The sequence below is a fragment of the Balearica regulorum genome, chromosome 1, assembly GCF_011004875.1.
Source record: "Balearica regulorum gibbericeps isolate bBalReg1 chromosome 1, bBalReg1.pri, whole genome shotgun sequence".
In the NCBI taxonomy this organism is placed as follows: Eukaryota; Metazoa; Chordata; class Aves; order Gruiformes; family Gruidae; genus Balearica; species Balearica regulorum.
The window spans coordinates 7,815,483-7,831,538 of record NC_046184.1 but is presented as its reverse complement, the minus strand read 5'-3'; the positions used below and the strand labels follow the sequence as shown (position 1 = coordinate 7,831,538).

The following is a 16,056-nucleotide window of genomic DNA, read 5'->3' as shown; positions in this document are numbered from 1 at the left end:
GTGGTTAGGACTTTCAGATGCCTTAGGCAGAATACATGGTTACACCCACTTTGGCCATGTCCCATCTAATGCAAAAAAACCAGGATTCATCTTAGTTTTGCTGTGAGCTGTATTGAATGTAGGGATGTAACTAACTTCCCACACCTGCCTAAGTGTCAGCTGTGAATATGGACAAAATTGTACGCTCACCTGATACCAGGTAATGCTTTCCTGTCCCCCTCCTCTGCTCAGCACCACTAGGGCAATGCATAGCTCACTCTGTTTCACTCTCAACAAAAGCAACTCAGCAGACAAACAGAAATTTGTTGGTTTTTTTACTTTTAGCCAGATGGATTTGCTGATCTAGCTGCAAGGTATTTAGGTCACAAGCAATGGACAAACAAAAGGAGATTCCCTCCTCCTCCCATTTCTTTGGTAAGAAACTGGGTCTCTTAAACGCCCAGGACTTCTCTTCAGTGACTTCTTTTGTTGTTGGCAGATTGTGTTTCAATCTGATCTCCCCTCTCTCACACTCCTACAGACAGCACCACCCACCAGCCCTCGTTTGTCAACCTGTCACGTCTGTGACCACGTCAGTATACTGTGCACAATAATCCCAGTGGTCATGCTGAGGCTTTGAAGTTAAGGCATACAAATATTTTTGTTTCTTTCTCTTAAAAGAGCTGGTATTTTAGTTTGTTGTCCTCGCCTTTGACGTAACAGTCAAGATTGATAGATCCATCTATTTTAATTGATCAGTTCATCCAGTGGGTCACTTCAGGATACTGTACTCATGTGTGCTTTGCTTTTGAAAGCCAGTAAAACATATTACAGAGTGGAGTGATATGAAATGTCTTAGTTTCAGCTCTCAAGGGCTTAGACAAGCATTTATTTGAGTTTCAGGTCGCATGGCTTCACATCTCCTTAAATCTCAGTCCCCACTTCAGTTGAATCCTCAACTTCAAAGCAAAACTTAGATATTCCTTCCTTTCATGTCCACATTTGGCATTTCGTATTGTTTTGACGAAAGAAAGAAAAATAAAAACAAACTTAGAAGAAAAAGCCTGCTGGAGCTCACTGCCACTGAGCTTTCACTCCAGTGATGTAGATTAGATGGCAGGAGATACGACATAGTGATAAAGCAAGCTTGAACTCCATGCTCCTCACATAACCGGGTGCCAGTTGGATTTGGACCTTCTGCACAGCTCCACTGGAAAAGCCCCTTCACTTGATTTTAAGAAGAAATAAAATCAGCTTTGCCTGGATTTTGACCCCCTTGCAAAGAAGTGAGGTCCCAGCCTTCTTTGCAGCCTCACTCCGTGTTGAACTCCTGCCAGCTCACCGAGTTCCCAGCGCCTCGCTCCCCGCTGATCTGTCTCTCTCTCCCTGCAATTGAAGCGTAACATGGAGACTGAAAAGATCCCCAGCTTTACGAGTGAACATGTCAGCATGCAGCACTCCTGTCAGCTTCCCTTTTTTTCAGGAGACAGATGCAGCAGGACTTCAAGGCATGTCTGTGCTCTGTTGGCTGCACGAAGTCAATCAAGCACTTGGCCTAGAAGCCTTGAGAAGTCCCATTTTGTGGGAATTTCCAACAGCATGTTCTTCCAAGCGCAGGGCTTTTTGGCTGAATGAACCGGTAGAAAATAGGCCAAGGGTTTCAAAAAATCACCTGCAGCAAAGCCCCATCACTGCAAGCAAGAGGGATAAATTCATCCCTAGTGTCCATCTACTCTTGCTTTTCACTGATGGATTTTTCTTCACCCTGTGACCCTGTCAGAACAGCACTGGGGATCAGTTTGGCCCCATGCTTTGAAATGACTCATGAATGAGCCAGTCTCCCTCCATGTAAATGAGACTTGGCAGGTCTGCACTAAGTGCTTTAGAATTTTTGAGCCTGGAGGGACTGCAGGGCCTGAGGGAGCGCTAATGGGATGTAATCTAGCTTTCCACTATTGCGCTGTCAGTACAAAGTCTAGCCCAGACCTCGCACTGGCTGCTGCTCAGTGGCCTGTATGAAATGAGCTGTTGGTCTGATTACTGCCGCTGACGAGTGGCTGTCCAAAGCACAAGACCACCCGATGCTGATTGGCATTGCTGTAGGCAGCAGAGGCAGCAGGGATTGAGCAGCATGGAAAATTAACCCCGTTTCTTTCAGGAGATGCTCCATCCCAACTGTTTAGTGCAGAGCACCATTAACACAGCTGCAGTCGGATCTAAAACCTTCACCGCCGGCTTTAGCAGGTTTGGGTTGCACCCTCTGTGGAGGAAGATCACTCTGCCCTGCTGATCCCTTGTCTGCTCTTTTCTGGTTTGCTTTTCCTCTCTTCTGGCTCCAGAGATGCCAGCTTCGGTCTTAACACTATTTTTTCATTTGCCCTATGTAGGGCACACTTCCAGCTGCTGCTGGCTTGGTGTGCTGGCCAGGACCACAGCCTCCAGTTGCATCACCTTCAATCAGCGTTTTAGTTAGTGCTTAGTCAAACAGGTAGGGCCGGAGTGTGATCTAATTTGCAATCCGAAATATGAGTGGAAATAAACTACAGGGCTTCCTATTGTAACTATCCTACAAAGTCGGGATAACCACTGCCTCACAGAGTGGGAGGGCAGGATCTGTCTGTGCAGACTTGGGGTTTGTACCTTTCCTAGACATCCACTGCAAGGATTCGGTATGTTGGGTTAGCCAAATACTGTGTTTGATCAGTATGGCTCTTCCTGGGGTTATACAAGGTATACATAACCCTACATATATGTAGGGTCATACAACGTATATACACCTGCAGGGGATAAATCACCAGGGCAGCAGCAGTCGGAAGACTTGTTACCTCCAAAGATCTGGCATTGCAGCAAGACAGCAGTTCATGCTCAGGCTCCTTATCAAGACTTCAGTAGCAGGAAATCTTGTTAGATAAAAGCAGTGACTTTCCTCTTCACCTAGATCTAACCTTCCACAGCTATTTGAAGAACATCTTTCACAGACCTTGTTTCTGACCAGAAACATTAATTCCAAGAAGCTGAAAGAGTGCTGTCCTTCTGCTGGCACTGATTTTGGGGAGGAGCTGCTGGAAATGAGAATTGTCTAACTGGTTGTAGCAGTAGTTTAAGAGAGTCAGTACCAGTTGCCTGATCTGCTCTGACATCTTGGCAGGTAGTTGAGCCTCTACACTGAAATGAGTGAATGCACACACCCTGTTCTTGTGGAAATAAGCTTGTGAGGCATTTGGGTACCTCTGAATTGTAATGACGGAGCCTAGAAATACCCAAGAATATTAAATTATGATAATACTTCTGAGGATGTTTTCAGTATAAGGGTCTCCTGATGCTGTCTTCATTTGCAGTCTTAAATTAATCTTAAAAATACAGTGTGCAACAGGGAGACATTTTACTTCCCTTATTATTTCACTGATGTGCAAACAGAGGCAGGGGATCTCTAAGTACGTAACCCTAAGTGTCTTCCCAAAGCCCCACAGCAAATCAATAACAGAGCTAAGAGTGAAGCTCAGTGTGGTGAGCGTTCAGCCATCAGTTCAGCCCTAATTCTTGTTAAAATGCTTTCTTCTTCCTGAGGATGTGAAGTAACACTGAAAATCCCATCACGGCAAGCATTCCTTCTAGTCCCATCTCAGTTCCAGTGGGAACAGATAACGCCCTGGTATGTGGATGTCAATCAGCTTCTGATTTGTTAGCATTATAATGATGTGCCCATCACCTGAACTGTATGACTAAGGCTGAGAGTCTCTTCTGGCCTTGAGGAGGTGCAGAGGTGAATGCTCCGGTGAACTGGGGCTTCAGCATCCTGTTGAACAAAAGTTTTTGAGTGACTGGAGAGCCTCAGCGATGGTGCAATGTCCCAACAACTTTCTGGGTTCTGGGAAATAGAAATTACAGGTCGGTGGCCCTGTGAGGCCAGGCTAATTGAACTTCAGCAGCACAGGACTTGCGAGATTTGGGCAGTGGGCTGAGCTCCAAACTCCCTCCATCCATGACTGAGGAGCTCACGTGAGAGTCAGCAAGCAAGAAGCTGACTTCCAGGTTGGAGGTGAAATAGCAGTCATCTTTGGTGACACACACAGCATGTTACAGACAGTGAGCTTCCTGGTTGCCAGAGTTTCTTCCTTGTTAGTATGGCTTATTAGCTGAAGCAAATTCAACAACCAATACATAAAATAGAGCTCAGAGCATAAGCTAGTCCTTTATTTCAGAAAAGGCAGGAGGAAATTTTCCGTGTGGACAGATTGTTCCACAGTGGCTTAATGAAAAGTTTCCTTATGTGTTTTTCTGAAGTGCTTGGAGATGACCCCAGTCAGAAATGAGATACAGGACTAGAGAGGCTTGGGAGTTGTTCTCATGTGGCAGTTGCCATTTTAAGGTGATCCTGAGGCTGTACTGATCAGAAAAAGGACTGAAAAATTCATGTGGCCGCCCAAGACACGCTCATATGTAGGGTTCATCGTCCTGGTAGTGCTAGGGCTATAACTGAAGGGCCACCCCAAGAACTTTGATCAATGTACTTGATCCTCTTGTTCATGTTAAGCACCTGCTAGATGCTGTCAGTATGGACTGGGGCTAGATGGCGAGCTAACAGTGGGGTTTGCATTGCAGAGGCAAGGCAGAGACTAGGACTGAGTGAGCCCAACCCTGCAAGCAGCCGCCGTGCTCATTTCATTGCTCAGTGCCATTAACCCCCTTGCCCTGAACCTTTTCTGCCTTTGTTAGCTTTGTGAGCATAGCCACAACTGAGCTTATTGCTCAATGACAAGAAAGTTCTCACCTGAACTTTCTAGGCATCTTGTTGTCTCAAATCCTTCCATAACCAATGGAGAAAGGTTGACATCTTAGCATGTCAACTCATTCCCTCCTAAGATAGGAGGGTGACTAGATGATCATTGGAGGTCCCTTCCAACTGAAATTTTCTCTTTTCTCCTCTTCTCTTTTTTCTTTTTTCTTTTTTTTCCTTTTTTCCTTTTTTCCTTTTTTCTTTTTTCTTTTTTCCTTTTTTCCTTTTTTCCTTTTTTCCTTTTTCCTTTTTCCTTTTTTCTTTTTTCTTTTTTCTTTTTTCTTTTTTTCTCTTCTCTTCTCTTCTCTTCTCTTCTCTTCTCTTCTCATTTATGCAGTATGCACGCTTACTTTCCCCTGGAGGTGCCTAGATTGTTTGACATTTGGTGGTGTTCAATGGGTGACTCCTTGCCGTAGTGCGGCTGTTACTGAGCTGGGGCTGGCTGTTGTTTCTTACTGGAGTAATGTTAATGCTTTGCAGAGGTCCCTCACAGTAGGGGCATTGCATGCGGGTTGTTAGTCTGGACCATAATCTGAACATGTTTTTCTGCCAGTATTTTCTTCCAGCTTCTCATGACAGCCCATTGAAGCCATGTCCTCACTATGTCTTGGTCCAAAGCTCATTGCAGATTTGGAAAGGCCCCTCCTGGCTTCCTTTAGATGCTAGAGATGGTCTTCAGACTTTGGGCTTTGCAGTTTATTGTGTTGGCACTTCTGAAGGTTTCTTATTGTTTGTGGTAACACAGTGAGTCCATACATAGTTTGTTTAAGAGGGAAAAATGTCCATGGCAAAGCAGAGAAAATAACAAACAACAGGAAGCGATGCCAGAATTGTACCCACTTAAGAATGTAAAAGTGCAGCACTGAATACCATGCCAGATTGCTTCTATTCTTGTAAAATAATCAAAGTTTGCTGTGGAGCCCTATTTCCTGCCACAGCAAAAGGACTCTTTCCTTCTGTGAGCTTTAAAGAAGCACTAGATCATTACTAACTCCTGTGTCCATGTCCAGTCCAAGATTCATGCTGCAAGAAGCCTGAGTGAGATCGCGATTGACCTGACCGAAACAGGAACGCTCAAGACCTCAAAGCTGGCCAACATGGGGAGTAAAGGCAAAATTATCAGCGGCAGCAGCGGGAGTCTTCTGTCATCAGGTAGGTTCTTTGTCCTGTAACTGGAGAGAATATGGTGGGAAGGGCCATGACTGTGGTATAATGGGGAGCAGCCAGAAGCTGCATTGCAGAAATTAAAGTCACTTCCTTTAGCCTTTCTGTCTGTCCAGGTGTCAGTCTGTCTCTCAGCACATTGCCCCACAAACAGCACAGGCAGCATCCTCCCCCTCTCTCATTACCGCTGCTCATTTCCTCTTTGGCCCCAGGATGTCATCTCCGACTTCTCACTTTCCAGCTGAGACCTGGTCTTTCTTCACAGTTTCTACCATAATCACCCCTTGGCACCCAGCTCATCCCTAGGCAGATGCATTCATGAAGGAGCCCCCAGCCCACAGTGAGGAAGCAGTCAGCCAGTGCAGCCCAGTACGGAAACTGAGGATGGGAATTGGTGATGTTCCTCAGCAGTACTGAGGCAGGGTGGCTTCTTCAGAGAGTGCACATCTGCTTTGCCTCTCCGCTGCTGGAATTTGGCTGGTTTCCCACACTCAAAAGAGCTATTCCCTAGCACTCCCCACCAAACTAGCGCCAGGGACCTAGAGGTTTCTTTTTGTTAGTTAAAGCACTTTCCTGTATGAAGACATCATCTGTGAAAGAAACGCAAGAGAAGGTGATATGGAGGAGAGCTAGAGCATGAGAAGAGAAGGACCAGACAAGGGGAGTCAGGAGGTTGTATTTCTTTGGTATCTTTTGTCAGTCTGAACCAGGCAAGCTGTGTGTAAAACAGTGCTAAAAGTCACTCAGGGGCAAAGCAAGGGCTGATAGTTTGCAAAGAGCTTGAAGCTGCTCAGGTGAGAAGCTCTTTTGGAGGACAAGGTTTCTGGTATAGCTATAATTAACAGTTCCAGTCAATTAAATGCCCTCTCTTAAGCATCATATCAAGTTATCAAAACCAATTGTGTTGAGATGTGTAACACCAGAGAATTACCTTCCCACACTTGACAAGGCAAGAGTCCATCTAAGAACACAAATGCTTTGAAACTGAACCCACGCTTGTGTAGTAGATCAGCTTTGCATCACTGCATCCTTCATGTCTCAAAAGCCATGTTTTCCTGCATGGAAAATGTCCACCAAGGGGTTAAAATGTGCAATGCTTACAGAGCTCCAGAGCAGCTTGCTCTGCAATTCCTTGCCTTGCCTGCAAACAGAGATGCCTTTCTGCTCCTTTGGTCCTCCTGATGGAATATACAGTCTACTTCTGTGCCTTCAGTCGCTCCGGGAGTTGCAGTAGCTGAGCAGCTCTGGTGTCGGGTTGTTGGACCTCTTTGTTTGGCATTTTTTCCAGCTCTCCTGCTGGAAAGTAAATAATGTTAAGTACCCCAAGGAAGTTCTTAAGGTCTTTGCAAGATCTCAGCCTCCTGAGCACCATTCCCAAGTTTGTGAGAGCTACTTGGTAGTAATCCTGTTTTCATGTTAATACACTGACTTTTCACCTTCCTGGAAAAAAACGTGGGGGTCTGCTTCTGCTCTCACACCAAAAGCGAGCAGTAGCCAGGTGAAATCCAGTAGAAAATCAGGCCCAGAAAAGCTTATGTAGGGCCAGTACCTGTTGGGGTTATGTGGATGGAAATACCAAACTGGCACCTGCCCATGCTTTTATTTCTGTATTTTTTTGCTCCCTGCTCAAATCCCATCTGGCTGAGCATGGGGTTTGCAGACTCAGCAGAACTGCACTAGTGACTAGACCCATGCAGAGTTCATTGACCAGGTGAGTCATTTCTTCAGGCCTGGGTAGGTGGGTCAGTCTACCTGGACACCTACATAGGACTGTGTGAACCTCTGTTTTGGTCAGGGTGCTGCCAGTGGGCCAGGCGAGCATGGCTCCCTCCAGTTCCTGTGTTTAGAGCTGCCTTTAGATCCTACCAGCTATGAGGACAGGGCTCTCCCCAAAATGTTAAGGAGATCTGTGGGGTTTACTGCTGCTGTGTGCCTTCCAGCAGCTACAAGCAGCTACAAGGAAGTATAGAGAGAAGACATCTGGCAGAGGAGGACAGATACCAGGGAATTGGAGACTCTGGATAGCTTCCACACAGCCACCCAGACCCCTCTGCTCCAAGAGCCCCTTCCCTCGAGCCTGACTGGCAGAGGTGACCCAGCCCTGTCCCAGTGGACGGGAGGGGGCATTCGCTGCCTGTCCTACTGGGCACAGTCACCGGCTCTGTCCCAGCCTTTGCATTTCCTCCCATTGTGCCGAAGATTATTGGCGCACAGTCACAACAATGATGGGTTATCGCGGTACAGCCTGTGTGCTGGAGAGAATAAGTGCAAATGATTAAGTGGCCACAGTAGATTTCCAGGCTATAAATACCCTGACTGACTCGAAATCACAAGGGCAGAACTGAATCTCTGTTTTCCCCCACCTCCCTATCGTTCTCTGTCCTTTTTTCTTGGAAATTACTTGTAGCCATTTCCTCTCTCCATCTCGCTACTCCTCACTGGAGGGGATGTCAGTGCCACAAGGAGCACACCAAAGCTGGCATGTCTCCCTTGGGTTTGCAGCAAGACTGCAAGGAAGTATTTGTTGTTACTTCCAGCTGTCACACTGTCTGGCCAAGATCCTGCTGTGCAGTGTGAGGCAGTTGCTGCCCCACATCACTTACAGTCTCAAGAGACACCAGAGGGGAGATGGAATCTTATACTGACACAGTGACTTCCCCATGGTCACAGCAATTCAGGGCCAAAGCCTAAGCTCCTCCATGTTTCCCAGGCCCTCAATCTCAGTCTTTGTCCACTGCAGAGTTGTAATTTTAATACCTGATGCTGCCAAGTCTGTTTCTGACAAGCTTGCTCTTTAACTTTTGTCCTCATTTTGTCTCTAAAGGGTCCCCCCAGAACAGTGGGCTGCTGCAATTTAGCTCAGGGATCTTCTGCTCAGGATCTCTGGGCCATCCCAGGACATCTGGGGAAAGACTGGCTCATGAATAAAAGCTCTGCTTTCACACTGGCATGAACTCTAATCAAGCCAGCAGAGATAATTATCATAACAAAATCAAGTTAGGTCTAAGGTGGATATTTCCTTCAGAGCAGCCTGTGCCCTAAGAGCCCTGCAGGGTTCCTAGCTAGTGTGGGGCCCCGTTATCACTGGGTTATTGTTGGACTGAACCCCAAACTGCCTTCTTCATCACAGTGGGCAGAGGAGAGACCACAGAAGAGCACTTCTGCTTTAGCTCTGCAGACATTTCGAGGAGCCTACGGCCCCCTGAGCCCCATTCCTTCATCAGTGGTGGAGGTTTCCTGTGCAGGGACCTGTTTATGTTTGAAAATGCCATGACACAGCCCAGCCAGACGGTTCCCCAGCCCCCACCGCTCCATCCAGCGGGGCTGTCTCCCAGCTGGACCGCCCCAGCGGGTGTCGGCGTGGATAAACAGCACCCGCGCGGCCTCCAGCATGGCCTGCAAGCACGGGGGCTCACGAAGACGAGTAACCCACAGGATATCTGAGCGCATCCTGTGCGGAGCAGCTCCAGCTGGGCTCCCGCGCGCCACGGAGGATATCCTATTTGTCTGGCAGAGACAAGAGATAGCGGCTGTCTGAGGTTGCTCGCCGTTGTGCGCTGATATCCTGATGCAGTGAGTCAGCCCGGGCTCTGGCACAGAGCGAGTGTGGGGGGACCTCCCCTCCCTGCTCGGGGAACAGCCTTCCGCGGGGACCTCAACCAAACACCAGCGAGCGAGAGACAGCAGCCGGATGTAGCATGAAGAGTTTGCCATATTTAGATGTGTTTTTCCTGGAGCAGGAGACTCAGAAAATGAGGAGACATGCTTGGATCCTCTTGCCTCACCACTGCTCAGCCACTTTGTTGCATCTCCTTTCCCCTCACAGATGCTAGCACCGAGCCTTAGCTCCGTCTGCTCTTCAGCATCCCATCTATTCTCTGAGCTTATTTTCATCTTTCTCATTTATCCCTTTTCCAAGCTGACTCCACTCTGCTAAGATAGGTGGAGGAAATGGGGACAAATGGTGAGTCACTGGTAGGGCTTTCCTCTTCAAAACGGTGGCTTACGTTGCTGGTCTCATTTCTTTGACAAGCTTTAAAACAAAGCTTGTCTTGGAGCTGACACCTGGTAGCCAGGAGCCCCTGCACATCTGCACAGGCACAGCACATCGTCTTGGTCAGATCCTTTGCGGGGGTGACTCACTTGCTTCATGTCCCCATCAACATCACCAAGACTGTCACAACATCACCGGTATCGGAGTGATCAGAACCCAGCCTGTGAAGAAGCTCAGCAATGAGTTCTACTGGAGTTGGGCAAGGAGGACAATGTTCTCCCCACCCTATTTCACAGCTCATGTTCTCCTGAATGTCAGTGGATGGAGAAATTGTCCAGAGAGGCCAAGCGGGTATCAGGAGATGAGTTGTGTATCCACAAACTAATGGGGTATTAAGTGGATGTTCAGATCATCAAGACCTGCACCCCATCCTGTATGCTAAGGAGGAAAGGACATATAGAATTGCATTGGCTTTGAAATTAAAGTAGCAGCATCGGCTATAAAAACAGGCCCCAATTCATCAGGTTCCAAAGAGATGGCCCTGTGCTTGCTACCCCATGTGTTTTCACAACCTTTTTTCTTTCAGGGACATCAAATGGTTCTGCAGAAGTGTGTGTTAAAATGCAGAGTTTGGTAGATCTTTGCACAGCAAATGGGAAGGAGGCTGAATAATAATTTTCACAGAAAGGTTCAAAAGCTATACAGAGAAATGACAAATTTCAGTGACATTTCTCTGGTTTACTGCGTTAGGAATTAACCCTAATTGTGGGAGATAAAATACCTGAGAAAGCCTCCCAGTCAACCGTTTCTGTTGCAGTAGGAGTCCCTCATCTTAGGACTGATCTTTCAGAACTGATTTTTCTCTGTTGATGATCCCCTTTGGAAGGCACTGGGTAGCTGTGACTCGGTGAGCGTCATATTTAATAAGGCTGATTTAAGGTAGTAGCTGCATGATTGGTTTGGTTTGTGCTGGTCTTTGATTATTTCTTTTGTTGTGTTCATGGTCTTTTGATTTATTCTGACATTTTTGGGTCAATTGCCACTGGGTTTAGAAGTGGGTCTGTGGTCACAGCTTTGCTTGAGGCTGGATTAGTCCATATTTATAAATAAAGAGCCTTTAATGGAAGTGGTAGGCACCCCAGCAATACAAAGCACTGCTCTCTGCTCCTTTACAAGCATCTCACACAGGCGTGATTCTCTTGACCAAGTTTCCATTTGCTTTTCACTTGTGAGAACAAGCAGAGAATCTTACCCATAAAAATATAATAATACACCCCAAAATAGTTCAGCTTTTAAATAAAAAAAAAGAATCAGCCAGAACAGAACAGTTTCTGAAGGAGAAACTTCAGGAAGGTCTGAAGAACTAAGTCAGTCTTGCAGTATGCCCAACGAATCATCCGAGTCAGGTATGGTTAAGCTAAAAAAGTCAGCATCACAAGCCATGAACTGAGCACCCTGTCCCCTGGCCTTTGAATCCTTGCTACTCTAGAAGAGCTGGTCTACAAAGACACACTTGGAAAAGGTTAATTTGGACTGATTCATTAGTGCCAAGGAGAGGTTGACCTGGGTTTCAGCAGTAATCCCATTGCTTAGCTCAGAATGTGAGAATGCGCTTCTGAATCTCCCCCAATTCCTTTGCTTTCTGGGAGGAGTGAAAAAGACGGCAAAATGTGCACTCGGTGGACACTGCCACCGACCACATCAGGACTGAGACCAGCATGGTGCTCACACAGGGGGAGCACAGCTGGAGCAAACACCGTGAACTGTGTGCTTGATTTGGGGCTGTACCAGCTCAGCCAGAAGCCATTTGTTTCCTTGTTGTCGGCACACCCCAAATCAGTGCAGGCATCTGGCCAGGGTTCAGGCTATTCATATGCTTTTAAATGTTTCAGCATCTATGTAGCTGCTGTGGCAACCTGCAGTGCAAAAACGAATAGCTTTTAAAAATAAATCTGAAATTGGTGTGGATGTAGGGAGCAGAGACAGGAAGGAAAGAGGAAGAGCAGTTGAAAGGAAAACGTAGGTCATTAAAGTTGTCCTAAAAGAAAAAAAAAGGGTTGAAACATCTGCTGGAATCATGAGCAACTTTTTACCAGGACTCAGCAGTTTGTTGGCAATTCATTGAAGAAATTCGGTAGTTCAGCTTTTTCTACTAACTGCTCATCAGGGTTACTATTAAGAATTACTAAATGCTAGCGGGGACTTCCCTGCCAGTACAAATACCAGGCTCCTGTAGAAGATCCCATCAAGTTCTTGCAGCACAGATGTGTTTGCAGAATTGAGTTTTGTTGCTCTGTAAAGGCAAACAAACCCAAATGAAATGAGGGTGACTACAGCAGCTAAACAGACATCTTACCATGAGGTTGTCCTTCTTTATCTGATGATGCTCAACCTGGTTGACCTTTAGAGAGCCATTTTTCATCTCCCCCACTCCAGGACAGCCCAATAAAAGGTGTAACAAAGAAGGGTGGCGTTTTACAGAATAAGTGCCAGCTGTCTTCCTATATGAAAACTGCAGAAAATAGTGGTGGAAAAGATCTGTGAGATTCTCTGCTCCCCCTGGGCCAATGCACGGTTTCACGGCATGGGTTGCCTCGATCCTTTTTCAGTTTAGCTTTAACAATCTGCTGGAATAGTAGCAATGAAAGATGAAGCTGAAAGCACAAATTTCACTCTGGTTCACTGCCAAAACAAAGAGTTGTTCCCAGGTTCCTTCCAGAGCTCTCTGAAATGGCAGCAATGTTTTCAACCAACTTGGGCTGAGGGTCTTCACTGTACAGTTGGAGGCCGAGCTGCAAATGTATCTAGTAGCCCACCCTCGCCCCCATCCCACAGGTGCACAGAAACCTCCATGTAGGATCTGATTCCTGCAGCTAATAAAGGTCTGATTTCTCTGTGCCATTGCTCCAGAGGGGCAGAGGAGTCCCCTAGTCACCCTGGGACGGCAGGTACTGAGACCGCTGAGGGACTGCTGCAGACTAGGACCCCCCTTGAAAGCATTGCTGAGTCAAAGGCTTCTCTGCAGGCATAAACCTACGGTGAACGAAATGCCTCACAAGGAGTCCTTGCAAAGCACTGGGCACAGTCCAGCTGGTGAATTGTGTCTGGTGCCATTTTAGGTGAGTTGGAGTTAGCCCACTGCCAGTCCAAAGAGTATGGGTCTCACAGGGTCCTGTGTCATATCTGCCACCCCAAGGAAGACATCTCAGTTACCTTAGATCACCTAAACACTTCTGCTGAGGCAACAGCAACCCTTCAGCCATGACAGCCCTGTCTGTTCAGACCCACTATGGAGTTTATTAAAAAGGGATCAGATGCAGACTTAGGCTGAGCTCCAGAGCTGTGTGTGAGGCGGAGCTTTAGAGTGTGTGAAGCTGTAGCTCTCGGTGTCGTCTGTGGACAGACGTGGGACGCTACCGCTGAATCCACCACAGATACCAGAACTCGGCTTTCTGTAAACGTGAGGTGGATGCTTTGAACCACAGCTGTAGCTGAACAACAGCCAGTAATATGAGTGAAAAGCATGTGGAGATGGCATTTGCCCCTTCTTAACCTTGCTTCTCATCTCACACTGTGACCTTCATGCTCTGCGATGAAAGGATGCACTCACCTTATGCAAACCAGGGGATCGGAGCGAAGTAGTGACTTCACTGTAGACTCATCCCCGAGCCCAGAGGTGCATTAGAGAGGATAAATGCTAAACACATCCTGAAAAGTCAGCCGCTCAAGTTGAGGACCCAAAAATGAATACAACCAACATTGCCCCTTCTTTGAGATGCTAGATCATGGATAGCAATTGATGCACCATCCCAAACCAAAATAAAATCAGGAACCCCATCAATAAGTTCCCCTGAAGAGCTGAAGTTAGAAATGCCGTCATGACATCTGAGCAACAAAGTCTGACTTAATGCATGGACTTATTTCAGTGGAAGTTGCTGGGTAATTGCCACTTGAAAAGTCAAGCCATTTGGACATCCAGTTGAAGTATCTTGACCTACATCTTCACAAGAAACAGCTACTATCCCAGAAAGACCTATGGGTTACTGTTGTTTTGGTGTGTTTTACAGGAATCCCACTAGGTAATTTTGTTCCATTACAGTTTTTCATAAAACAGGCAAAGTGGATGGAATTAAATGTTTGCTACTAGGGTAATTGCAGTTCTTAAGTAGGCTATATTGTCAAATGGTTTCTCCTAGGCTTTATTTCCTGAAAATGCATCTCCAGGGCTTCTTAAACTGTACTGTTATTTACCACTGGGAACTTTCATAGCAATGATATGTCTTTTTTTTCCTAGGCTCTTTAAATGAATAATTTTGTTGCTTTTATTTTTCTGGATAATGATTACAAATGTCTTTGTGTGCCCCACTGTCCAATCTCTGTCTGATAGCTTAAACATTAAGAATTTGTGGTAAACAAACATGACTGGGTAACACCTGCTTCATGTCATAGTCTGATTTCTTTTTGGAAGGACTACATTCAGGCTTTGGTAAAATTACAAGCACTCCAGATGTGTATTCTGCTGTCAGCTGGCCTAATGAAATCATTGTTTATTGATAGGTTCCCAAGAGTCAGATAGTTCTCAGTCTGCCAAGAAAGACATGCTGGCTGCACTGAAATCCAGGCAAGAAGCTTTGGAGGAGACACTGCGCCAACGCTTGGAAGAGCTAAAGAAACTGTGTCTCCGAGAAGCGGTAGGCAATGGACGTTTTATAACCTGTAACACTTTGTTGCTTGTGTTGTTATAGCCTGCTCATTGTTTGGAGGTGGTGTGGAGTCAGGAGAAGAGATTCCTCCCATAGTCACCTCTTGCAAAGCCCATTGTACAAAGGCCTCAGGAAGGTCCAGCTGTTTAAACTCCAGATTGCAAGGTCATGGGACATTTACCTCACAGAGAGGGGGACCCCATGTCAGCTGGGCACCCAGTTGGCTTGGGGCTAGGAGGGTCTCAGCTGTTCTGTGTAGGCTCTCTTTATCTGGTAAGTCACTGGCAGTGTGGTGGCAGACCTTACGAAGAGGATCCACTGTGGTCATCCCAGGACATGCAGGACAGCTCAGGAACTGATCTCAAAGCCTTCCCACTCACCTGCCAGTTCATTCTTGAAGTACACAGGAAGCCAGTTTAGAGATCAGTTTAATGTTTGGGGAAATCACAGCCCTGCTGCATATGTGTGGAGCTTAGCAGCAGCACACTTGGGTCATTCAGCAATCCTCCTTTGTTTACCAGGCCTGAAAATCTGAATTTAAGAACAAATCACGGTGTGTAACACAACAGGAAGCTGACTGCAGACAGTGGCACCGAGATCTTCCAGTTGTAGCTTAATATATGATGTGTATCTCACCTTTGAAAAAAATGGGGGACATAGGTCACTGATTCAGCTTTCATTGCACTTTGTTTCAATTAGTGTATAGTTTTAACGCCAACAAGAATAAGTCGTCGAAAATACCTCTCAACAAAGAACGTCAGCAGAAACCTCTGCTGCCCCAGTTCCTGTTCTTTACTCCACACAAGCAATCCTTTCCCACCTGAGAAGTCCCAGTTGACTTCAGCAAACAACTTGAGCTGATAAAGGTCACAGGACCAGATCCAGTCTTGTAAGTCCATCGAGTACAGAGCTAAGATCATCTGCAGGAAGCAGTCACATGCTCTTTGGGGGCTGATGGACAAGGTGTGGAGTGCTCTACTTGCCCTGAAGGAATTTACCACCCTAAGCTAACGCTGCGTGACTGCCAAGGGCTAATGCCTTGCAGCAGCACATGTGCAGGGGAAGATGTGCCACAGTTGCAGGATCTCACAGCCCAGTGCCTTCGCTTTAACTCCAGCTCCATCTGCAGTGCAGCCTCAGGCACTTTGTGAGCAACCAGGATGCAGGCAAAAGCTCCCTCTGGGGCATGGAGCCAGCGATGAGAAGCAATATCTCCTTAGCGTGCTGCAGCAAGGCTGGCCAGAGCACATCTGTCAGCACCTTAAGAGCTGGTAGAAAGCGTTCGTGCTTTCTGTAGATGATCCAAGAGAGGCAGTTGATGGACGCTTGGAATCTGACCGTCTTGCAACCCTGCAGCTCATCCATCAGCAGCCCCCTGTTGGAAGTATTTCCTCTCAGGCTGCCCTTCATCCTTTCTGCTTTGGCATAGGAATGGCCAA

At 46.7% G+C, this 16,056-nt stretch overlaps 1 protein-coding gene across 10 annotated transcripts in view; it reads left to right on the top strand.

Moving 5' to 3' along the window:
• The window catches only part of FRMD4A (FERM domain containing 4A), a 383,039-nt gene that overhangs the window by 345,379 nt on the left and 21,604 nt on the right, over positions 1-16,056 (top strand). For all 10 annotated transcript variants that reach the window (XR_012837828.1, XM_075767470.1, XM_075767639.1 and 7 more), the window contains exons 14-15: positions 5,767-5,908; positions 14,472-14,605. Coding sequence is in view for 9 of the 10 variants with exons in the window: in XM_075767470.1 (XP_075623585.1) it covers positions 5,767-5,908; positions 14,472-14,605 (276 nt within the window). In the remaining variant the exon portion in view is untranslated. The remainder of the gene's footprint in view (positions 1-5,766; positions 5,909-14,471; positions 14,606-16,056) is intronic.